This window comes from Halichoerus grypus, chromosome 4 (assembly GCF_964656455.1).
Source record: "Halichoerus grypus chromosome 4, mHalGry1.hap1.1, whole genome shotgun sequence".
Classification (NCBI taxonomy): Eukaryota; Metazoa; Chordata; class Mammalia; order Carnivora; family Phocidae; genus Halichoerus; species Halichoerus grypus.
In genome coordinates this window covers 33,704,402-33,730,926 of record NC_135715.1, presented here as the reverse complement: position 1 = coordinate 33,730,926, position 26,525 = coordinate 33,704,402, and the positions used below count along the sequence as shown (strand labels likewise).

At 35.2% G+C, this 26,525-nt stretch overlaps 1 protein-coding gene across 1 annotated transcript in view; it reads left to right on the top strand.

Moving 5' to 3' along the window:
- The window catches only part of PIBF1 (progesterone immunomodulatory binding factor 1), a 208,492-nt gene that overhangs the window by 38,442 nt on the left and 143,525 nt on the right, over positions 1-26,525 (top strand). Inside the window, exons 6-9 of the mRNA XM_036073108.2 lie at positions 4,592-4,725; positions 9,586-9,694; positions 9,952-10,133; positions 11,219-11,344. Coding sequence (XP_035929001.2) covers positions 4,592-4,725; positions 9,586-9,694; positions 9,952-10,133; positions 11,219-11,344 — 551 coding nt within the window. The remainder of the gene's footprint in view (positions 1-4,591; positions 4,726-9,585; positions 9,695-9,951; positions 10,134-11,218; positions 11,345-26,525) is intronic.

Here is a 26,525-nt window from a genome sequence, read left to right as displayed (position 1 = left end):
TCCCAGGACCCTGGGGTCATGACCTGAGCCTAAGGCAGACGCTTAACCGACTGAGCCACCCAGGCACCCCTTAAATAATATTTCTTGAGGATCTTAACAACAACAAAGAGCAGCCTTTGGCAGCAAAACAGACTCTGTTATGACTTAAAGGTCAATCTATAGCAATCAAAGTTTCATTAGGTTTCTTATTCTTTTCTGTATTTAGTTGCTTGGACTAGATTATAGATAATGTGAAACTTGTGAGAATTCTGAGGAGTGAATTCTCGCTTTCCCTGAATAGCTAACCATGCCATTTCTTCTCATTCACTAAACTGCTATCCAGTGTAAATGGCTTCTGATTTGAACTACTGACCTTAAGGTAAATGTCACTATATCACCTTTCCAATTTCCTTAGCTGCCCCATCTCCCCACAGGCAGGAGATCACCTCATTTATTAAAGATTTATTTTGACACATAGGTTACCACTCTCTTCTCAGTTTACATGGTGTGAGAGATGAAAGATTTAAATGATGCTTAGAAATTCATTATACCTAAAATAATTGCCTTTTGGTTTACACAGCTGCTGACTGTTTAAAATGTGCCTATTTAATTGCAACTTTGAATACTTTTTAACTTTTTGTAGAAAAATGTAGATTCGATGTTATTTTCTCAAATTGTTTTTCTTATTGTGTATTTAAGGAATAACTGTAGTAATTGTTTTAAAGGAAAGGAGTCCAAAATTAACTGTGATTTATGTATGTGCCATATTTGAACCCATAAAATTTGTAATTAAAATGCTTTTAACACCCTGGATTTGAACAGTAAATAATATTAACTTCCAACAGTGGTTTTATAGTTTCCATAGAATTGATTCTTCAAAAAACAGGAACTTGAAATTAAGAAAAGTATGAACTATGTTTGAATTCGAGAACCTAGATTCTGGTTCTATCTCTGCTAGCCCTAGAATCCTGGACACATCATCTAAACCCTCTAGGCTTTAAGGTTCTTATCTTGAAAATAAGAAGATTGTAGTAGATTATCTCCAGGGTATCTTTCATCTCTGAAATTCTATAAATCTAAAATGTTTAGCTGCTGTGTTTGGAAACAAGAAGCTTGGAAGAAAAAGGACATCTCATTATAAATATGAAAGTTCTAATAGCTAATAACTTTGCCAAAACAGTGTAGAATATGAAATTTTCAGTTTCTTATGTCAGTCAAACTGTAGAGAAATAGAGAGTAAAATGTCTCTTCACTACCCACTTTCATCCTCTCTCTTTCCACTTTGATGTGATTATCACGTCTCCCCCTTTCTGTTCCTATTACAAGCATCCCTGCCAGAACTTCTCCCCAGTTAACATTTTCCTGCTTGAAGCCTCTTGTTGCACTTTTTAAAAGTGTGTAACATACATAAAGAAGTCTTAACTGAATTTTCACAAAGTGAACACACCCATCACCCAAAGCAAGAATAAAAAGCCCCTTTCATGCTGTCTTTCTCAAAATCTTTGAGAAAATTCTGCATGTATGTTACACAGATATCATTGTTTCAGATGATGTGTTTTATTTACAGACTTATGATAGTATTCTTTAATTTCAGTTGGAAAACTGATCATGTATTAAATACTTAATTTTTAAAGTCACTTTTTCTACATTTGGAGCTAGTTATTTTAAATGCCAGTGCCGCATAGTCCATTTGTATTTCAACAGTAGTTCCTTCTGCAAACATTTCCAGCGTAACCACTATGTAAGGGTTCCTGGGTATACAGAGAGAAAGCAGGTCTTCAAGGAAGTCCAGGTCTTAGGTGGGTATGGGGAAAGATGAGGGTTATGGGCAAGACAAGAAAACATGCAGTTACAATAACAGATTTACTTTTTTCAGACTGGAGATAGCCTTCTATTATTTCCTCATATGAATAATTTAGGAGATGGAAAAGATAACATTAACACTGGAAGTCAGTCATTTCCATTTGTCACAGTCACATCCAAGACTTGGATTGTCTTTATTGTCCCAATGTAATTTTTTTCTTGCTGTGAACCTGTTTACTGTTATGTAGAAATTTTCTGTTAGGGCTGGTGACTGGAAATTTTATGTGTGTCCCTTTCTTTATGTTTGAAAAGGTTTTAGTCAATTTAATGTCCTCTTTTGCTCCTTCTTTTCCGCAGACATTAATTGCAAACTTTCATATAATAGGCAGAGTACTAGCTAGGTACTAGGATTATAGAAAACCTCCTTAAGTTTTTTTCTTACGATGTAGGAAGCAAGTAATGGCTGCTCACAGCACATGTGATACGTTTTCTGACAGAAAGAACCAGGTGCTCTGGCAAAATATAAGACAAACATCAAACTCAGATTTGGGGCTTTAGACTTCCCAAATAAGTTGATCTTGAGTTCAAAACAGAGAAGGATGTATACGGATAATACAAAGTAATCTTTTCTTTTCTCTTCAGCCTTAACCCGGTAGTTCCACACAGTCATGGGGTTTCATTCATTCTGAAGGAAGATGCTACTTTTCCTATTTTCCAGTGCTATACCTTAACCTATCTTAGTTGTTAATAGTAAAGGAAGCATATTTTTTCAAAATATAAAGTATTAATTTTAGGTAAGGGGAAATTTTTCAGTTGAAAAGCCCTGAAGAAAGTGTTGGTAGAATATATACATTCCTATACTGAACTTCTGCTTATTCTTGGTCATATGGTGTTTATATTTAAAGAAAATTTAAATTATATTTAAAGAAAAATTATATAGCACCCATGGAATTGCTCTCTGGACCAGGAATCTTTGCTCCATATATTTCAGGGCTAGTTGCTGATGCTCACATGCCTTTAGAAACCAAGTGGATAATACCATTTATGAAGCAGTAGGGTAAGGAGTAATTCTGTGGCTTATAACAAATTGGTAAGAGCTAAGTACATCAAATTTAAGTTTTTAATACTCTATCAGCTGGAATAAAGCCTGTCACGATGAGCATGCCTGGTGATCCAAGACTAATCTCCACATTCGAGCTCTGGATCCTATTCCCTGTGGCCTTTTTAGGACTTTACCTACCTGAATATGCCTGTTTTCTCCAGTGTCCATCCCACTTTTGCTATTCTTCCCTGCTAATATTTGAACTATATATATATGTAGTTTTTCCATAATTGCATTTTTCAAACAGCCCTTGGATAGAAATTGGGGAGCTAACATTTCAAAGTTATGTTTAATAGTTTAAAAAGGACAAAATCAATATCTTACTCATCTTTCTATCTATACTGTCTAATCCAGGACCAGTCACATAGGAATAATTCAGTCAGTATTTGTCGAATGAGTGTGGCCACACTTACCTGGTCTGCTACTAAAGAAAGAATGACTTGGAACAGGATGTAATAAACATGACAGGTTCTGAGGGTGAAGTTGACAGTTGCTTGCAAGATCTGGGTGAGTTTAAAAGGCAGAAATAAGGAGGAACTCTGTCCCTGTGTCCTGTTTTTCCTCCCCATTTCCATATTTATTTACTTCTTAATTTATACAAAAGCATTTATTTGACTCTTCCTGTGTATACCAAGTGCTGTATAAAGTGATGGAGATCCGGTGGTGAATAAGACATAATCCCTGCCCTTAAGATGTTTACACTCTGGTGAGGCATATAGAAAACTAATCTGATGGTAAGCAAATATTTAGATAATACGCAGCTATTCAGGCAGTGAGAACAAGATAGAGGAAGTATGGTATGTTCAAGAACTTTAGATCTTCATTAGGGTTGCAGGGTATATGTGAATATGAGAAATGGTGAGAAATGAGGTTTGTGGTAAGCCAGGCCAGGTTGTGGTTTTTGACAGTTTTCCCTTCTACTCCTCCCCTGTATGTCCATAGTTCCTTTCTAGTGGTCTGGTGAGTAGAAGGAAGATCAATGGAGAAATATGTTCCAAGTGCCACAAAATTCCTTTTTTTTCTTTTTTTTTTTTTGCTGACTGCCATAAATGAAACTACATGATTAATCTCTTCAGTAACTATTTTTCACTGTGGATATTTGATATTCAGGTGGCCCTTCATCTCTAAGTTGTGAACTCCTCAAGAATAGGGGCTCTGTTTTATTCATCTCTGTGTCTTTAGCATCTAATAGTTAACTCAAACAAAAAAGCTATTTAACATTGATAGTCATTTTATGGATCATTCTAATAACCAAAGCATAGCTGCCCTCTTTTTTCTGCGAAAAACAGCTCAAGTTTTAAACGAACTTACAAACTACTGTCAGTTTAAGATCATCTGTCTTTTTTTTTTTTTTTTTTTTTAAAGATTTTATTTTATTTATTTGACAGAGAGAGAGAGAGACAGCTAGAGAGGGAACACAAGCAGGCGGAGTGGGAGAGGGAGAAGCAGGCTCCTGGCTGAGCAGGGAGCCCGATGCGGGGCTCGATCCCAGGACCCTGGGATCATGACCTGAGCCGAAGGCAGACGCTTAACGACTGAGCCACCCAGGCGCCCCAAGATCATCTGTCTTTGAGTAGGGAAAATTACTACACAAAAGAATTGAAGTTTTTTTTTTTTTAATGGATATTCACAGCATAACAAGAACTCAATAAAAAATTTGGTCAGCTATGTTTAGCTTGAAATGTTTTATTATTGTTTTGATTTTAGACTTATGAGGAAGATCGAAGAAATTACTCTGAGCTTCAAATTAGATGTCAACGTTTGGCCTTAGAATTAGCAGACACAAAACAGTTAATTCAGCAAGGGGACTACCGTCAAGAAAACTATGATAGAGTCAAAAGGTAAGCTGTTAAGATGCTACTGTAGTTCTCCTTTTTCACATGCATCAAAGTCACCTGAATTCTTACTGTCGACGTCGTTAATTCCACTTTGTATCTTACTCTTTTTCTGTGTCCGTAGTTTGACTTTTCCAGAATGTCATATAGTTGGAATCATACAGTATAGGACCTTTTAAGATTGGCTTCTTTCACTTAGTGATGTACATTTAAGTTTTCTCTATGTCTTTTCATGGCTTGATAGCTCATTTCTTTTTGCTGCTGAATAATATTTCATTGTTACCACCATTCATGTATCCGTTCACCTGATGAAGGACATATTGGTTGCTTTCAAGTTTTGGTAATTCTGTGTAAGGCTGCTGTAAACATCCATGTGCAGGTTTTTGTATGGACATAAGTTTTTAACTCCTTTGGGTAAATACTAAAGAGCACAACTGTATGGTAAGAGTATTTTTGGTTTTGTAGGAAACCACCAAATTTTCTGTCCCAAAGTGCCTGTACCATTTTGCATTTCCACAAGCAATGATTGAGAATTCCTGTTGTTCCATGTCTTTGCTAGTATTTGGCATTCTGGATTTTGGCCATTCCAATAAGGGTGTGTGGGGGTATCTCGCTGTTGTTTTAATTTGCATTTTTCTGATAACATGATGTGGAACATCTTTTCATGTGCTTATTTGCAATCTGTATGTCTTCTTTGGTGAGGTGTCTGTTAAGGTCTTTGGCCCATTTTTTAATTGGGTTATTTGTTTTCTTACTGTTGAGTTCTAAGAGTCTTTGTATATTTTGGATAACAGTCCTTATCAGATACGTCTTTAGCAAGTATTTTCTCCCAGTCTATGGCCTGTCTTTTCATTCTCTTGACATATACCTTATTCTGCATTGCACAAAAAGCATGTGGTTTTGGCAGTTTGTTGGGTTTAGGTTGTATTTTTATATCGGCTTTTATTTTATTTGGAAGTTGCTGCTGTCTTTTAAAATGTAGTCTCTTAGAAGATAGAGACCCAGTAAAGTCCCATGAGTGTAAATATTTTTTAAATCTCACTTGATGATTATTTTTGTTTTATGGAATCAATGTAAATCCTTGTATTATCAGAAGGTTTTTTTTAGCTATTCCTTTCTGACAAAGGGCATACACACTTTCAAAAAATAATACTTTCTGAGAATGTTTCTCAGTGCTACTAAGTAGCTATTGCAAAGAATTTTCCTTTTACTGGAGTATACTTTTCTGTTGTTTGTACATTAATGAGCCACTACTTAGCTATATGTCCCTAGGTACATCTCTTATTATTCTGAGCCAAAATTTGTCATCCATGAGAGGGCGCTAATACCAATAAAGGTACTATAAAAACAAAGAAGATCAAATAAAGGAATATTTATGAAAGTATTTATAGATAGAGACATTATTCTAATTGTTCACTGCTGTCTCTACCTGCACCTAAAATAATTCTTGAAATATAATAGTCATTTAATGGATATTTATTAAATGAATGGACACTTTAAAAATTATGTAACAACATAAGTAAATTTCAAGGAGCAGTTTGGTACTCCAACTCCCAGCATGACTGACGTGCAGTATATGTTATTATGTATGTATTAATGTCAAAGTGTGGTAATTATTGGAGCTTGAAATCCGTGGCTCTTAAATAAAGCTAGGTTTCAAAAGAATCAGTTCAAAAGTAAGTAGACTGTGATGGTAAGATAATATTTTGAGTTGGTGTTTTGATGTTCTCTCTACCACTATAAATCTGTAGCAGTAATAGCTAAAACATGAAAAGGGAAAACTAAAAAGCCTAATCATCAGAATAATCAGCATGGCCATGAATGAAGGATAAATGAACCAAGATGAGTCATGAGTTGGTAATTATTCAGGCCGGGTGATGAGAGCAGGGGGTTCATTATATCATATCTATTTATATATATGTTTTATTTTCTATAATAAAAACCTAGGAAGGAAAAACATAGCCCTAATCAAAAACATGATAAACATCTTTATGTGCTAGATATAGAACAGAAAAACAAGCAAGAGGGGCTCAAACCAAACTGTTTGGCTCACTCAATAGAATAAATAAATTAAAGAAATGTTCTGGTTACAAATATATAAGATAAACTGGGGGGAAAGATCACTTTTACGTCCCTGATAAATTCTTATAAATGTGCATCAGGAAACAGGTACATGGATGTTAACTGTATCATTATTAGGAAGATTTCAGATGCTTTCAGCAGCAGAATGGGAAATCAGTTATGATTTATTTCTACAGTATAATTCAATGTGGCAGTTAAAATCATTAAATTAGATCTGATTGTATCTATATGGATAAATCAGACACATTATATTTTAAAAAGCGTGTCCATCTTTTTTAAATTTTTTGTTTTAAAAAGATGTGTCCATCTTTTTTTTTTTTAAGCAGTTCCTTACTTTCTGGCATAACATAATTTTCTCAGGTTTATTTTCTAATTTCATTGCCTTAGCCCCTTCTTTAATGAGTCCTGGTTCCTTTTAGTGGGGAATACTATTTAGAAATTAATATTTGGATGCCGGCCATTGCTACACTGATCATCATTTCTAGGCCCTTTCAGTAAAGAGAGGTAATGGAGAGGGAATAGGGAGGATGGCTTAACACACTATGGATAAGATCATACTGATACCTCTAATTCCAATTCAGTGCCATAGTAGCTAGTTGAAGGGGCTTCAACTGTCCAAATATGGTACAACTTGAGTATCAAAATGAGTTATAATCTGTTGACTAGAATAAGAACCCTGAGTGCATGCTAATAATAAAAGAGGATTTTTACAGTAGAATGCCAACCAATAAATATATGTGCATATTACAGTTACCCTCTTATAACCTTGTAATATTATTTGATTCAGAATTATCGACGGAAGCTAAAACCATTGAGTAAAAAGATATTAGGGAACAACATATTTATACAATTTCAAAGTATGTTTCCCATGATTACTTATTAATTGCGGAGGGCAAAACAGAACTTTTGTATTTGAGTTTTTTGGCAGATACCACCTTAATCAGGTGACCAGGGTTATTTTCACCAATCATGGGAGATAGTGACATAACGTGCCTCTTTGTGTCCTGAGACTTTATGTACTCTTTATGTGACGTACTGAGGACACATTGTCACTTGTGTAGTATCTCTGCCCCAAATGCTTAACCTGAATCCAATTATAGGGAAACATCAGACAAATGAAAATTGAGTGACATTCCATAAAACAATTGGCCAGTGCTCTACAAATAGCCTTTCTATGTCTTTTACCATGTTGACTAAGGAACTACTCAGAGTTAAAGAAGACTAAAGATACATGACATCCAGATGCAACGGATGATAATACATTGGATCCTAAACCAGGCGGGAAAAATGCCAATTGGGACAATTGACAAAATTGGAAAATGGATTATATATTAGATACTGTATTAGGGCTAATAATACTGTGATTATATAAGAGAATATCTTTAATCTTAGAAAATTCACACCAAATTATTTAGGGATAAAGGGATTTAATGTCTGCATATATCTCTTAAATAGTTAAGGGGAAAAATTGCACATGTATGTATGTGTGTGTATATATATTCATTCACCTATATCAACAACAGAGAAGGAGAGAATAAATATGACAAAGTATTATTTAGTAAATATTACAAAGTAAATATGACAAAATGTTAACACTTGGTGAGTAAAGTATTTTTAAAAAACAATATGGAAACACTAAATTTGTCATTATATCTAGGGGATGATATAGGAACAGTGAGGAAAATGTAGGCAACTTTACCTGTAGTGTCTTATCTTTTTAAAAAAGCCAAACAAAACTTTAATGCAAATATAGACCAATGTTAACTCTTGTCAGCTGTGGTTAGCAAGATCATGGATGTTTTGCTATATCATGCTTTAAAAATCATAGCAGAGTGTGATCATTACCATGTGAGAATATGAACATATGCATGTAAACACTTAAAGTAATATGTACCAAGATATTGGTACTGTCAGTCATCTTTAGTTAGTGGGTTTATGGGTGATTGTTGTTTTATAATTTGTGCTTTGCTCACTTTTCTTCAATAAACATAACTTTGTTAACCAGGAGAAAAATATTTTTCTAAACAGTTACTGAAAATCTAACTAAAAGAAAAACAATTCTTAACAGCCATCAGCATGGAAACACCAGGTAGGTAGATGACATAAAGTACAAAGAAACTGATTCTGACTGGACAGGATAAATTTAGAGTTAGTAAGTCTATTTCTCTGCTCACTTTTTTAAGATACCTGTTGTAGGTTTGTTCCAATTCTTGGTTTCACTGTTTTGGGTTGAGCTTATCTGCAAATGGAAATTAGACTCTCTGGGTAATCAAAAACAATTTGTGAATGAAATAGTCACAAGAATGCCTCCTTGTGTATCTACTATGCAATCTGAGTGACGAGTTAAGGGCTTTTTGCCACTAACTGAACTGAAAGCCTAGAGCCATATATAAATTCTTTAAAAGTTTTGGCTTCAAGATAAGATTGATGATGATTAGTGAAAAGATACCAGAGTGTACCTTAGTAGGTTTTATTAAGTATTTTACTGGCCAGTGTAGTTTACATACTTAACTTTTTAAAGATAATAAATTTATATTTATATATCTGAACAGTCTTGAACAGAGAGTCTCCTAAATTTGAAGAGCAGATACTTATTGTTCTTAGAATGACACTAAAGCCCAACTGCTGGTATCTCTGTTCAGTTTCCTGAAACATAGTCAATGCATTTTAAATGTTCATTGTAAAATGGGATATAAAAAAATAAAATAAAATGGGATATAAAATATACATATGTATTTGAATTTTATTTTAGTAAAAATAAACAAATGTATTTTAATTTTATAGTGAGCGTGATGCACTTGAACAGGAAATAATTGAGCTAAGGAGAAAACATGAAATACTCGAAGCCTCTCACATAACTCAAGCTAAAGAAAGAAGTGAATTATCGAAAGAGGTAAGCTTATAAAGTCACGTGTATTTTATCTACAGTGATTGTGGACATAGCCTAGGGCAGAATTGTGGGAGGGACAGTTTTCCTTTCTGATGTAGTTAACAGAAAAAGGGACTTCAGTAGCTCTGTGTGGATGGAAAGTTGCAAAGTAAGAATTAGCCCTTTTTATGTTTTAAAGCCCAAGTGAAAGAAAATAATACAGTAAACCTTGAAAAGTAAGAGGAAGTTGCTTTGGACACTGTCTCTCTGCACCTATGTAGGTAACCACCTTACAGCAGACTGTTACTTTACTGCAAAAAGATAAAGACTATCTCAGTCGCCAAAACATGGAGCTTAGTGTTCGCTGTGCCCATGAAGAAGATCGCCTTGAAAGACTTCAGGTTCAACTTGAAGAAACCAAAAAGGCTAGAGAAGAGATGTATGAAAAATATGTAACATCCAGGCAAGATTTACATTATTTTTCACATAAATAGATATAAATTAACACCAGCTTCTCTGAGGGAAGAACAATGATTTTTTTTTTTAAGATAAATAGGACTGTATTAAGAAAATAGTTCATTTTGTTTCCTTGTAATATATTCTTATTCTAGTTGGTTTTTTCTTAAGACATAGTGGGTTTTTTTCCCAATAACGTAAAGCCTATTTCTTTTAGGTCAGTGTATATATGCTATAACTACTGTGTTTTCTTATGACATAACCTTTTTAATTCCCTACAACTAAGATCTCTGTATAAGTGTTTTTTGAAAGTGCGTATCTCTGTAGAAGTATCTTTTTGAAAAAAATCTAATTGTGCGGAGCCTAGCTAAGCTGACCTTTTCCTGACTGTGTATGTACAACGTAAGAAAAGAGAGGAGACAGCATTGCATACGAGCTCTGGAATCAGACTCCTGCATTTCAATCCTGTCTCCCCCCTTCAACTAGATGTATAAGCTATTAGAGTTCCTTTATGCCAATATCCCTTATAATCCTTGAGATTCTTATTTTTATCAGCACATCAAAAACTAAAACAAATTTAAAATTTTATCCTTCAACACTTCACACATTCATAACTTATTCCCTAACTTGTGGTATATTTCATCAGTTTATGCTCCTGCTAATGGCCTAGGTAATGTTTTGTGACTTTGCTAAGAGATTACAGTGGTTATGGTTGTTGTGCTTAGAAGGAAAGGATTTATAAGGATTCGATTACAATTATTTGGGTTTTGTTTTTAATTTTATTTGTATCTCAACATGTACCACACCAGATTATTTTTAAATGAAGGGCATTCCATATGCATCAATTTTCAAGTCTCTGGTCATATGCATTAAAAACTAATAAAATATTTTTGAAGATTAATGGTTATTCAACATGAATTAACATTTTATATAGTAACTAAGCCTTTTGGGCAATATATCCAACAGCTGTGCTTTTCAAATAACATTGAATATAGAACATATTCAACATAAGATGATAAATCTTACATGAAGGGCAAAAATGTTTCTTTTACAAAAGCAAAATTCATGGATGTTACTTTTGACTCCTTGCAGAGATCGTTATAAAACAGAATATGAAAATAAGCTACATGATGAATTGGAACAAATCAGATTGAAAACTAATCAAGAAATTGATCAACTTAGAAGTGCCTCTCGGGAAATGTATGAACGGGAAAACAGGTATTAAAAGAAATTTGTAGGTAAAAGTAGGAAATTCATTTCTCTTTGTTTGAAACTTATATTTTATTGAAATTAAACTATTTCTATGACAATATCTTGTTTAATTCATTAAAGAAAATTTGTCAAATCTAAATCAAAATATAATGGAACATTAAAGTTCTAAGATCTTTGGTAACTAGCTCAGAACAAGGTTTATCAGACCTTAAGTTAAGCCTCTTCACTCTGGTATTCCCATTATCTCTTCATTACCCTGGTAACTTTTCTTTTTGCCTTTATGGCAGTTCAGATTGAGGACAGAGATAAAAGGAAATAAGAGATACCAGTAGTTCTTCCTGTAACATGCCAGTGATTTCTCCAAGAAATTTTTAAAAACTGGAATAATACTATGAAATATTACATATACCTCATTTATCTGCTGGCCCCGACAGATGTTATATTAGATAATCTTTTTTTTTTTTAAGATTTTATTTATTTATTTGACAGAGAGAGACACAGTGAGAGAGGGAACACAAACAGGGCGAGTGGGAGAGGGAGAAGCAGGCTTCCCGCGGAGCAGGGAGCCCGATGCGGGGCTCGATCCCAGTACCCTGGTATCCTGACCTGAGCCGAAGGCAGACGCTTAACAACTGAGCCACCCAGGAGCCCCATATATTGGATAATCTTGAAGATGATCATTTTTATTCATTTTAATCACTTTTAGATTAGTATATATTAGGTTCCCTTAGTTGGTGATCAGTAGTATTAGGGGCAAATAAATACTACTTATTTCGATAGCATTTATTTTTATATACTATCATTATACTTCATATGACTTTTGAAAGTTTATATTTTAGGGGGAAAATTTGAAATTGACTTAATTGTCATACTAGTTTATCAGTACTAATTTAAGTATATGATATTTTTAAGTTTGGCAGCAAGCAAGACTTTAAATCAGACTTAATTTTATAGTTATCACTGTAACATGTTACTCGATTAGAAGTACAGTAGCAAAAACTTTGAGAGTTCCACCCCTCAATTCTGGGGGGGAAATCTCAATGTCCTTGGCCTCTATTGGGGAAAATATGTAAGAACTACATGTGTGGAGGGCGCCTGGGTGGCTCAGTTGGTTAAGCGACTGCCTTCAGCTCAGGTCATGATCCTGGAGTCCCTGGATCGAGTCCCGCATCGGGCTCCCTGCTCGGCAGGGAGTCTGCTTCTCCCTCTGACCCTCCCCCCTCTCATGTACTCTCTCTCTCTCATTCTCGCTCTCTCAAATAAATAAATCTTTAAAAAAAAAAAAAAAAAAAAGAACTACATGTGTGGAATTATCCTTTGGGTAGAAAACCAGCAAAGGTAATTTTTAAATCATTGTTAAATTGTTACTTTAATAAAACAGATTGAGAGAGATTTTTACGATAATGCTGAAATACTTTTGAGCAGTTAAATAACTGGACAACCACATGCAAAAAAATGAAATTGGACCACTATCTTACACTATACATAAAAATTAACTCAAAATAAATTAAAGACTTGGGGCGCCTGGGTGGCTCAGTCATTAAGCGTCTGCCTTCGGCTCAGGTCATGATCCCAGGGTCCTGGGATCAAGCCCCACATCAGGCTCCCTGCTCGGCGGGAAGCCTGCTTCTCCCTCTCCCACTCGCCCTGCTTGTGTTCCCTCTCTCGCTGTGTCTCTCTCTGTCAAATAATTAAATAAAATCTTTAAAAAATTAATTAATTAATTAATTAAAGACTTGAATGTAAGACCTAAAACCATAAAACTCCTAGAAGAAAACATCAGCAGTAAGGTCCTCAACACCAGTCGTGGCGATGATTTTTTTAATCTGACACCCAAAGCACAGGCAATAAAAGCAAAACTGGCTGTCCAGTTTTCCCAACATTTACTGAAAAGACTCCTTTATTTTTGGGCTTTCCATTCTGTTCCATTTATCCGTGTCTGTTTTTATGCCAGTGCCAATACTGTTTTGATTATTTTTGTAATATTGTTTGTAATATTATTTGAAATCAGGGAACACAATGCCTTCAGCCTTGTTCTTCTTTCCCAAGATTGCTGTGGTTATTCAGGTACTTTTGTGGTTCTGTACAAATTTAGGAGTTTTGTTCTAGTTCTGTGAAAAATGCTATGGGGATTTTTATAGGGATTGCATTGAATCTGTAGATTGCTTGGGTAGTATGGACACTTCACCAGTCCTTCTAATCCATGATCATGGGATATCTTTCCATTTATTTGTGTCTTTATTTTTCTTCAGTCAATTAAAGAAGAAAAGTATATATTTAAATGTATATTTATAAGTAATTACAAATTGAATACCTGTTTAACCACCATCCAAATCAAGAAGTCAGTGTGAGTACCATGGAAATGTCCTTGAGAGCTTCCTGCTTAACTTCTTCCTTCCATAAAAATAACTACTGTTCTGATTTTTATGCTAATAACTTTCTTGCTTTTCCTGCTTTTCCTTATATTTTTATTATCTAAATTACCAATAAATAGGTACCTCTGAGAAATGTAGTTTAGTTTTTCATATTATATTAGTGTCACATAAATGGGATCATGCCATATATATTCTTTTGTGGCTTTATGTGATTCTTCATATAGCCTTATGATTTTAAGATTCATATGCTGTTGGCATTTAGCTCTTCACGGTCATAACTGAAGTATACCATTTTTATGAATTCATGCTTAGAACAGCAGAGACATTAGAAGATTAGACATGCATACAGAGAGATTAAAAAATGACAAAGAAATTCTTCCATCTTTTTCAGAATTTTGGTTAGTCCCAACCCTGTATTGGGTAAGAAGGACCCTGTACCTTCTGGTTACTTGCTCTTAAGGTTCAAAATGCACACTAAGGTTGATGTTCGGAAAGTTTACATCTGAGCTCTCCAAGCAGCATATCCACTAATTGAGCAAATATTTATTGAGATCCACCAGATGCCAGATACGTGCCATAGATATAGCAGTGACCTGTCTTCACACAGTTGGTTGTCTAATAGACATAAAGACAATAGAGAAACAATAATTATAAGTATGATGATAATGGAGAAGATGACAGGAAACAGAGGATGAGACCATATAGAAGCAAGGAACACTTCCATGACAGAAGAAATACCCATGCTGATACCTGTGTGATGACTAAGACTGAGTTAGGGGAGGGAAGGGAATTAGGGAAATGAATGTCCAGCATGGATAAAACCTGGAGATTAGACAATATGAAGCTTTTTGAACAAATTGAAAATAATTCAGTATGGCTAGAGTGTAGACTGAGAAGCAGAGTTCTACAAGATAAAAGAGGGAAACAGAGGTCCAGATCATACATTTGGACCGTTGTCTTGGTAAGACCAGCAGGGAACAACTGAAAGATTTTAAGGATATGTGCTATATGATTTGATTTTATATAAAAAAGAGACTGCTAGGGGTGCCTGGGTGCCTCAGTTGGTTAAACATCTGACTCTTGATCTTGGACCAGGTCATGATTTCAGGGTTGTGAGATCGAGCCCTGCGTCCGGCTCCATGCTTGGTGTGGAGCCTGCTTGAGATTCTCTCTATCTCTTTCCCTCTGGCCCTCCTCTCCCCCTACACACACACACACACACACACACACACACACACACACACACACACCTCACGTGTGTGCACGCGCTCGCTCTCTTTTTTAGAGAGAGACTGCTCTGCGATGTGGAGAGATTAGAGAACTGGAATATATGGCTATAGACATAGAGACTACTTTTTGAGGTTGTTTCTGTTATCAGAATGAGAAGTGATGATAAAACTGGATTAGTAGCAATAGAGATGGAGAGTAATGGGCCAGGTTGGAAACCTGCCTAGGAGGTGGCTTCACCTCCTAGATTGGAGGATTCAGTGACTAGATTGGATTAAGAAGTGAGAAGATGCCTGTACAGTACTACCAACCAACCCACATATTCTGAATCCATTTCACTTAAGAGATCATTTCTAATAACCATCAATGAATCCTTCCTTGATAATCAAAACATAAAGATACCTAAAGCCTTGTGGTAACCATTTATAAAAAAAAGGGCTTCCGGTTAAAGTTTTACTACTAAATAACCATCCCTGCTGTATTAACATCAACTGACTTCAAATGCTAACTGACAACCCTAGTGTTCTTTCAAATCTTTGTATTGTTACTCAATTATTTTAGCTGGGTATACGAATCACTGGTAGAGATGTGTTTAAAAGTCTCAGTATGGTCTTGGATTTGCGAATTTTTTTTCTGTATTTGAACTTCATACTAGATGCATGTAAGTTTAGAATTCTTTATCTCTAGTAATGTGCTTGCTTTAAAATCTACTTTATGATGAAATTAGCTATGCCATCTTTCTTTGGATGATATTCACCTGTTATACCTTCCTTTTCCTATGTTTTTACTTTTAACTTTCAAATGTTCATATTTTAAATATGCCTCTACTCTGACAATCTTTTTTTTCTCTTAATATATTTTATTTATTTTTATTTTTTTTAATTTATTTATTTTTTGAAAAAAAACAAAAAGAAGTGAGAAGATGTTAAGTATGTTATCAGGTTTCTGGATTGGGTAGCTAATGTGGATGGTGATGCAGTTTTTAAGAATTAGAAAAAACAAGGCTTTAATAAGAAAACATGATAAATTTAGCTTTATTTGAAGTTTCTGTGTAATAGGCACTAGAAAAATTGACTGTATAAGGTTCTAAATCTCAAGAGAAAGTTTTGGGCATAAGATAGACCTGTGGCATAAGGGATATTATTTCTGTTTTACAAATAAGTACTTTTAGTCCTGGGACTCAATTCTGTTAGGGATTTTATAGGCTTTTATCGACTGACTTAATAACCTTAAAATTCATGGGATTATTTCTATGATAACATGCATAATTACTTCCAAACAATCCACATAGCCACATAAACTTTGGTATAATAATCATTTTGAGAATTTCTTGATTTTTTTAGCCTTTGTTCTTTAAAAAAAAAAATCCTTTAAAATGCATGGTAACATAGATTTATGCAAATTAGCCCGTATTCTGTAGGATGCTTGATACAGGTCGGGTTGGGAAACAGCTGACAGAACCATTTCTGGAAGCCCAGAAACTGAAAGCAGGTTTCCTTTTCCCCAGTATTGTTCTGACTCCATTTGTGCATCAAAATGGATACCACCTAACCAGGAAATTCCTGGGACTGGGGCTGCTGCCCTGGAAGCCTCACCCAGCCCCGGGACGCAGAATGACCCCATGCATATTGAAACTAGAGTGGGCAGTTGCCACCAGATGGTGCCAAACTGCAGCCCAGATCCAAATGGATTTGAATTGCACAGAGACCCCTAGCCAGCTAGTGAGCATAGGCTCACCTTTGTCATTTTATTAACCTCACAGTAATCCAACCCTATATTTTATATGGCTGAAACTTTCTGAATCACATTTTCTGCATTATGGCAAGATTTAAAACTATACTTAGAACTTATATCTCACTAGTCTTTTACAAAGTAAAAATAAACTATAAATTATTTCTTTTGAAATTTCACAGTATGAGTTAAACAGATGAAGTATTTACACTTGTATATTTGTACTTAGTCTCCTTACCTCTCCCCCAATTAACATATTTAGAAGAAAATTGAATGGTGAGATTAGAGAAATATTATGCCTTTGGTTGGCTTTCTATACACTGTGGGGGATATTAAGAGAGTGCCTTTTATTTTCTCCTCTTAGATGTGGAAAAGAAGGATGGAACTCATGCCGTCTGATCTTGGCATCTGCCACTGTAATCATACCAGTAGTTTGTGAAGTTAAGGGGTTGAGAGGAAGAGGAAGAGATAAAGACTTAAGAAAAGGCACAGATAAGCAAAGAAAGAACTTGGGTATTTGGGTACATCAAAAATACTGTAGTTGGGATTATAACATGTATATATGCTTTTGCTCAATCTGTGAGTTACGTTTCTTGTCTTCTTCTGTACTTTATATTTGCTTTAAAATCCAGTTTGGAGCTGTGGGAAATAATGAGTGAAATTCACTCTAGTGGTGAGATTTGTTATATAAATAACTTCTTGCTTAGTAGGTATTTTGTAACTGAAATGTACAGACCCTTATACACATTTGGAAGAAGAGCATTATTCCCTGAACAGGGAGTATACTATGAAAGAGATTTGGATCAAAAGACTAAACTTAAATTCTGCCTCTGCCACTAAACTAGCTGAGTGAATGTATCACTTAATATCCCAGAAGTGTGATTTCCTCTTTTATAAAATGAGCCAATAATACTATTTCACAAGGGGGTCTGTAAGATCTAAATGAGATCATGTATGTGAAAAGTACATTATAAATTATTAAGCTATGTATAAATGGTAGTTCTTTTGATACCTTTTATCTGTATGCAGTATGTTAAAATTTTTTCTTTTATTGATTTGTTGACAGTATAAGTAAAATGCACATTCCGTAAAAGTCAACTGAGGGGCACCTGGCTGGCTCAGTCAAAAGAGTGTGCAGTGCTTGATCTTGGGGCCATGAGTTCGAGCCCCACATTGGTTGTAAAGATTACTTAAATAAATAAAACTTAAAAAAAAAAGCCAACTGATGACATTATGAAATTGTTTATCATTAAAAGGCACTACTACAACATATGTGATTATTCATAAGTATTGATCTTCTTAGCATTGAACCATTTTTTCTTAAATGACACAATATAGACATCGAGGATCTGAATGTCATTTGTTTCAGTCTAAATTTCTACGTAAAATGCTAACTCACTTGTTCCTAATTAATACTATGAGATAATAAAGAGATAAATTCAGCTGAATAAGTTTTTCTGGAAAGTAAAACTGTCTTTACCCAAGTCACATTATTGTGAACCCAGAAAGAACCATTCTCATAGTGATACTGTAAAAAGGAGAAGAATGAGTTTTTAGAGGTATATTATGCTTTTGAAAAAGACAAGGCAGTGGGGAAAAGGAGATCGAAAATATGCTTTTAAACGTGGCAGTATTGCGTTAGTGATTTTATTTTCCCACCATGTCAATAAAAACCATCTTGATAAGAATTTGTCATCTTCCCAAAGTACTCAAGAAGAAACCTTAATGACATAAACTTGGAGTGATATTAAACACCTTTCAATCTTCAATCTAAGTTTATTTATGAAGGTTAGAAACTTGGAGTGATATTAAACACCTTTCAATCTTCAATCTAAGTTTATTTATGAAGGTTAGTTTAGTATACATAATGCATTAGAATAGATGACTGGACTAGTGCATGGAGGCTCCATTCATCATTTTAATAGTGTATGTCCTCATTAGTGCTTAAACTTTTTTCGTTCATGTCTGATTAGGTATCTGTATAATTTTTTCAGTTCTTATATGGAAAAACTTAAGAATATTCAACTTTGTCTTTCCAGTTCAATTATTCTGAATGTATATGGCTTTACAGATAACTCTTTCAATATATTAACTTATCAAATAATTATAAATGAAATTTTATTGTTAGCTATATTTTATTATTAGCTATATTCTTTATACCTATAGGTGATTACCATATGTGTTCACTGCTTAATTAATAATATTTAATTATTTCAAGGTATATATGGTGTTCCAGTATGAAGCGAGGTGAGTTCAGGTTATGCAGGAACTTAAATTTAACTTTTGTGTAGCTCATAGGGTGATGAGGGAGGCGGTCACATTCATGACAGGGTCAGATTTTAAAAGGCCCTGATGTCGGTGGGTAATTCTTGGAAGTTTTACAGTAAACGAGTAACATGGTATATTCATTTTTTGTAACTGGTTGCAGTGTGGGGAGGAATATAATTGAAGAGGGCCTGGAGGCAGGGAGATTGGTTAGGAGACTATTGCGAAGTTTAAGTGAAGATGAGAAATGGAAGGAGAGAATAAAAGCTGATTTTAAATAACATGTAGGTGAAAGAATTGGGATGACCTGATGATGGACAGGAAGTGAACATCAAAAATGACTCCAGCTTGTCTATTTTACTGGTCTCAGAGAGATGGGTCTTCGGGCATGGCCGTTAACCCAAGGTTGCAGACAAGACTTAGAAAGGAAGATGACTATTAATTCCTGATCTTTTACAGATACAGCAGCTCTGACCAAGCCTAAAAGTACTTGTGTAAGATGACATTTAATACCAGAAATTTTTCTCTACTGCACCCCAGATGTCACTACCCTTAGCCTTAGGGTGCCAGAAGGGCGTTAAGCTGCTGACGTCCCTCCTGCAGTCTTCTCTGTTTGCCTAGGATACTCTTATATATATTGTCTTTTTCTTTTTATATAATAAAAAATCTTGGGAAGCACTACCCCAATTACCATTCTCTAAACGACTACCTTCATAATTTTTAATATAGACTTTCATATTTAGATAACATACTAACAATATCTACTATTTATTGAGTGCCTGTTATACATCAGATGTTATACTCAACACTTTACATACGTTGCAGAGAGAATTAAATGGGACATTTTATGAGGTTGTAGGTATTAGTATCCCTGCTTTACAAATGAGGAAATAGACACAGAGGGTGTGATTTGCCTATGATTATAGGCTTTTTAAATGATGAAACTAAATACATCTGATTCTACAGTGCAATGCAGATTCCTGTGTTACTGGTTAAGGTTATGAAAATTGGTAAGAGATTTCTTATCAGAACTGTAATTTTAGTGGTAACTTATTTGGGAAAAATGATTTTTTTTTTTTAAAGATTTATTTATTTATCCTGGAGAGAGAGCGTGTGCACAGATGCATGTACGCATGCGAGGGAGTAGGAGGAGGGGCAAAGGGAGCGACTCCTAAGCGGACTCCCCACTGAGCATGGAGCCTGACTCCATCCCAGGACCCATGAGATCATGACCTGAGCTGAAACCAAGAGTCGGACACCCAACTGACTGAACCACCCAGGTGCCCTAAGAAGTTTGTTTTTTTTAAGAGAGTTTGCAAACCCCACTCCTACTTCAGGGCTGAGTCTGGATCATTAGAACTTCACAAAAACATTTATAATTTTGAAAATTAATAAATAGGCCTTTATTTTTCCATAAAGTGGTATAATTTTTTGACAGAACCTATCTCTACACTGTTTTCCTAAGGCCCAGACTCTCCACTTGTAACTAGAACCTGTCCTCTTTCTCTTGCTCAAGGACACATCTCCAGCAAGTCCCCCCTTTGTCTCCTATATTGCTGGTTTTCCTTTTCTACCAGATAATTCCCAACTATTCCCAACTATTGTTACTAACAAACATATCCTTTCTCCCATCATTAAAAAGCCTTTTTTATTGCCGCTTCCCCTTCTAGCCATTGCTCCGTTTCTTTATTTTCCTTTGTAGCCGAATTCCTGTAGAGTTTTAAATATTCATTCTTTACCCTCATTTTTAAAAATCTATTACCAAGCTTTTACTTCCCCGTACCACTCCAACAAAGCTCTTAATATCAAAACCCCCAGAGATCTTCATGTTGCCGAAAATCTGGTGGTCATGGTCTCAGTTCCTATCTTACTTGACCTGTTAGCAGTATTTAATACAGTTCATCACTGCCTACCCTGGAAACACATCTGTAACTGACTTTCAGGATACTACACTTCGACTTTTCCCCTTCCTTACTGGCTGCACCTACTCCTTTTATTGGTCCTCCTCCTGTCCTTATCATCTTTTGCAGCTGCTTCATGGCATTTCTGTTTGGTTATCTAGTAAGCATCTTAAATTTAATGTATGCAGAAGCACACTTCTGTTCCTCTAACCCTGCTCCACTGTCAGTATGAGCTCAGATCAGTTACAGATAACTCTGTTCTACTTGCTCAGACCAAAAACCTTGAAGTCATAAACCTCTTCTCTTTTTTTCACATTCCGTATTCTGTTCATCAGCAGATGCTTTTGGTTGTGTCTTCAAAACTTATGATTCTCTTACCATCTCAGAGACACCACCTTGGTCCAAGCTACCATTATCTTTTGTCTGAATTACTGCAAGATTCTCTTAGGTGGTCCTCCTGCTTCCTTCCTTGCCCTCACAGGTGTGTTGTCAGTCATTCCTCTGCTCAACTGAAAAGGCTCCCATCCAACTCAGTAAAGTTTGATTGACTATAATGCCCTGTTACACTACATGATCTGCACCCAGTTGTCCCATCCTCATTTTACAACTCTGTTCTAGTCCCTCATTTAGTCACACTGCCTCCTGTTCCCTTAACTGGCATGCATACTCCTCAGGTCCTTTGTATTTACCGTTTCCACTGCTTAACCCTCTACTCCTGGATACCTTAGGGTCTGGTTTCCCTACTCTTTCCATGTCTTCAGATGTCACCTGCTTTCTGATGTCTTTCCTGACCACCCCATTTAAAATTGTGAAATTGCCGTGCCTACTGCCCACTAGCCCCTTCTTCGCTTTTTCTTATCCAGAGCACTTAGCACCTACTAACATACTTTGGTTTCTTTCATACTGGCATGTAATCTCCATGTAAGTAGAGATTTCATCTGTTTCCAGTGCTGCATTCCCAGGTACCAGGACCTGGTACATAGTAAGTGCTCAGTAAGTATTTGTTGAATGAAAGAATTAGTTGGAACTACTTTTGAGAAATCAGGTAACTATTGGTTTAGATGAAAACCTATACAAAGATTTATAATGAGATGGATTTAATAGAGTAGTCACTCAGTTAACCATCCACGAGATTCACCCAGTTTCAAACTGAAGGTTGCTGGAGGGGAGGGGGGTGGAGGGATGGGATAACTGGGTGATGGACATTAAGGAGGGCATGTGATATAATGAGCACTGCATATCATATAAGACTGATGAATCACAAACCTGTATCTCTGAAACCAATAATCATTTTATGTTAATTGAATTAAAATAAAAATAAAATTTAAAAAAGATTCACCCAGTTTCATTTTAATATATTACATTGTGTTTTATCAGCTACTTTTTAAACCTCAACAGGTTTAAAAAGTTAGATTTTAATTTAATTTTAACTTAAAGTGAATAGATTTTAAATAAGTTTTTCCATTTTGATGCTTAAATTTTTCATAATTTGTTTTAAACCATGGTTTGGCTAGATATCTACTCTGGGATAAAGTTTTCACATCTATAAAATGAAAAAAATAATCTGCTTGAGCACCAACTAAAATAAAAGGTTAGGAAAATACAGTATGTTCAGTCAACAGTAATCTCAAAAAGTTTCTCCTCTGAAAATGCATAGTTTCTCCCAAGAAATTATGTTACATAAAATTTCCACTCTGCCTTTTTTGCTATGTCCTATTCATTCATTTTCAACAACTATGTTAATTAAAGGAACAATTATTGGTGATTTGATTATAAACAGTAGATCATCCACTTGCAACCCTTCTTGTTCATGCCATCTTAAAAACAAAGGCATCAGATATGGAAATGAGCAGTTTTATATGTTGTCCAGGAGAATAATCTAGAGGTAGAAGTGATTAATTCAAACATTTTCCCTATAAATAAGCTTGTCATATAAAGAGCCTGTTTCAGTCCCTTTTTGTTGCAACTGGAAAAGATGTATTCACTTTTATTAACCAAAAATAGTTTTACATGGAGGCAGAATGTAAACATGGATTTACATGGATTGCTTAGTTGTGCCTGCTGAGCTCTTCTGACAATCATGGTTTTTCACTATTTATTCTTGGTCAATTTCAAGTTTTGAGTTGTTAGTGATGTTTATCCAGGCTAAGCATGCCTTTGGCATTCCCAAACTCTGATTTGTTCCTACTAGAATTTCAAAGGTTCCCAAGGTTTTTCTCATTCTTCCATCATTTTTCTTGCCTCTTTTCAGGTATAAATTTAGATTTGGCATATTGATACCATGAAATTTATCTTCTAGTCATAGGAAGATACATTCCATGTACAGAAATCTATTGTTACGTTTTGTACTGAGGCTTCAGGTTTTGGTTGTAAGATACTTCTGGCTAAACTTTATGTACGTGAAGTTATCTCTGCACAGATACATTAGTTTGCATATGAAATACATCTATTATATTATAATATTGAAATCCTTTTATTTAGAGAAATAAAACTTAAGTTTCTTGTTTGAATGTTGTAATTTAAATAACAGTATCTCCCAGTTGTTTGTCCTGGTTTATGCCTATTTCTCTAACATGACTATTAATAACACCCTCTTTCACTCATAAAAATGCCTCAAGTTGAAAAATATGTTATTTGGATACGAGTTGTAATATATACTAGGTCACTTTACTTTTGCACTTTACATAGGATTGATCATATTTCTTTTCCCTTTTCTGCCATCTTTCCTCTCTACTTCCCATGCACAAATACAGGATGGATAGGAGAGAGATGTATGTGTATATGGGGGATGGGATTTGTAGGAAACGACATGAAAGAATCATGAAAAACAGTTTTGAAATCAAATGTGAGCTTTTTAAAGATTTTATTTATTTGAGAGAGAGAGAGAAAGAACATGAGCTGGGGGAGGAACAGAGGGAGAGGTACAAGCAAACTCAGTGCAGAGCCCAACACAGGGCTTGATCTCACAACTCTGAGATCATGAGCTGAACCAAAAATCAAGAGTCAGGCACTTAATTGACTGAGCCACCCAGGTATCCCTCAAATGTTAGCTTTTTAAAAGCATTTTTAAGGATGAAATATTTTAGTTTTATATTTAAAACATTTGTTATAATGCTGACCAGTTGGCCAACTCCCAACATCATTCTCTGTTATTATAATTACATTTGATTATATATTCAATTTGGACTTTTAAAACATTAGCTTCATTAGCTTGTACATGCTGCAGATAGTCTATCAATTTTTCGAGTTTGTTCTTTTGAAGAACATTAGAATTCCTGCTGTGCCATAATTGTGTTGTTACATTTTATAATGCATTTAACTTTTAAAAATGGATAATTTATTAGTAATATGGCAGTTAGGGTTTTGTCTGTGGCCGGAATATAATCCATCTATTGTTTTATCTAATGAGTCTTAAGTCTGAAGGAGCATGGGCTATAAAAACAATTGAATATATAATATAGTCACAATTCTTTCAAGGGTTATTTTTGATTTAACATTTGTGGTATGAGATTGATGAAGGATAATTGGAGGCACACAGGCAGGGACCTAAGAGGAAACCACCCTTAAAAGGATTTTATACCACCCTGGAAGGAGCCCTCCACCCTTTCCCATATGACAAAAATCTGACTGGATGACGGGCACAGGGAGGGTTAATCAGATTAAAACAGCCCCGCCAACAAGCCCATAAAAACCCCTAGACTTAGAAACTCCCATGGCAACCCCCTTGAGTCCCCTCCCTACTTGGGATCTTTGAGCTATCACTTTGTTATCGCTCAATAAACCTTGCTTTGCTGCGCACCACTCTGTCTGGTCTACCTCTTCATTCTTCCAAGCGGCATGACCAAGAACCGCGGGAACTGATGGGGGAAAAAAATCCTGTAACAAGATGGCTGCAACAAGTTTTCTCAAGGAGAAAATTGTGAAACAAAAGGAATCTTAAGAAAGGCATAGTTTGATGAGGAGCATGGACTCCAGAACCAGATGGTTTGGGCTCCATAGCTTATTTACTTGTAACCTTAGATAAATACTTCTCTGTGTTTCAGTCTTCTCCTTTGTAAAATGGAGATAATGATGCAACCTATTTTGTGGGGTTGTTGTGAAAATTAAGTGAATTATTATATGCAAGAACCTAAAATAGTTCCTAGCACATGGCAAGCACTCTATATATGTTTGTTATTGCTATTATTGTCAGTGGAATGCATTCAGTTTATCTCAGACTTAATTTGAAACCTTAAAGGTCGATTGATAATATGAAAGGAAGTATCTCTATCTTTATGTTAAAAGGAATTGTGCAGCTTCTTGTATGCAGGTTGTGGGTAGAGATGTGGAAGGTATGGTAACTGATAAGGAGGTTAGGTTCACACAGAAATCTTACCAGCAGACATCTGTGAGAGGACCTGTACATAGAAGCCTCAACTTGTAGCACTTTCTCTGATTCATTTTAGTTTTTGTGTTTTTTTTTTTTTTAATTGGCTTTACTTATTTGTCCTTCAAGGTCCAACTTACATATCCTCCCTTCATTCACTCTTATCTCTCTTCCTCCAGTTAAAACATAATCAACTCCTCTTCTTTGTGGCCTTGGAATTTTGTTTATGCCTTAATATAGCACTAATTATAGTTAGCTGGATGATACAGATTGTAGCATCATGAATGCACAGGAACCTTCTAATCATACCTCCGCTCACAGGCCCCTATTGTTAGTTTATTCTGGGTTTCATTTCATTCTCTGTGACTGCTTTTATTTCTAATGCCCATTATTGCCAGAAAGGAAATACAGTTAGGGACTGAAGCTTTTCTACTTACTAAGTAAGCGTAATTGCAATCTACTTGGAATTTTGCTATTGAAATAACTTATAGAATAATGAAGCTATCTTTGAGAAATGAAAATTGCAACCAGTTTGTGATGATTTACTGACTGAAATGTATAGATCATCTAGGAATGAAAAATATATAAATGTTTAATATGACTAAAGAATTTAATTCTATCTATAAAACTAAATTTTCATGTTTCAGGGACGCCTGGGTGGCTGTCGTTAAGCGTCTGCCTTCGGCTCAGGTCATGATCCCAGGGTCCTGGGATCGAGCCCCACATCGGCCTCCCTGCTTGGCAGGAAGCCTGCTTCTCCCTCTCCCACTCCCCCTACTGTGTTCCCTCTCTCGCTGTGTCTTTCTCTATCAAACAAATAAATAAAATCTTTAAAAAATAATTTTTTTTTTCATGTTTCAGTTTGATGATAGAAGGTCATTGCAATCAGGATGATGTCAGAAAATAATGACATGACATTTTGTGATATCTATTTTAAAATGCACTTCCATTTAGATAATAGTATACAAAAGCTATTTTCTTTTTAATAAGTTATCTGTATTACAGTTTTTTAAAACTATTTCTGCCTCATAAACCATTTGACTGATGAATCTCCATTGGTTGATATGTTTTAAATTTTAACTTTGTTGTTAGCATCACAGTGTAAAAGATGACATTTCATACTGGCACAGCAAGTAAGCATTCCTATCCAATAGTTATTACATAGATTTATTCAAACGATGTGGGGTTTCATGACTTTCTACTGACATTCTCCATGAATAATAAACACAAAATTCTAATACCCAATCCAATTCTTTATGGGAGATGTGGTGATATGATATAAAAAACATTTGCTTTGCAGTAAAGACATAGCTGGGCTCAAA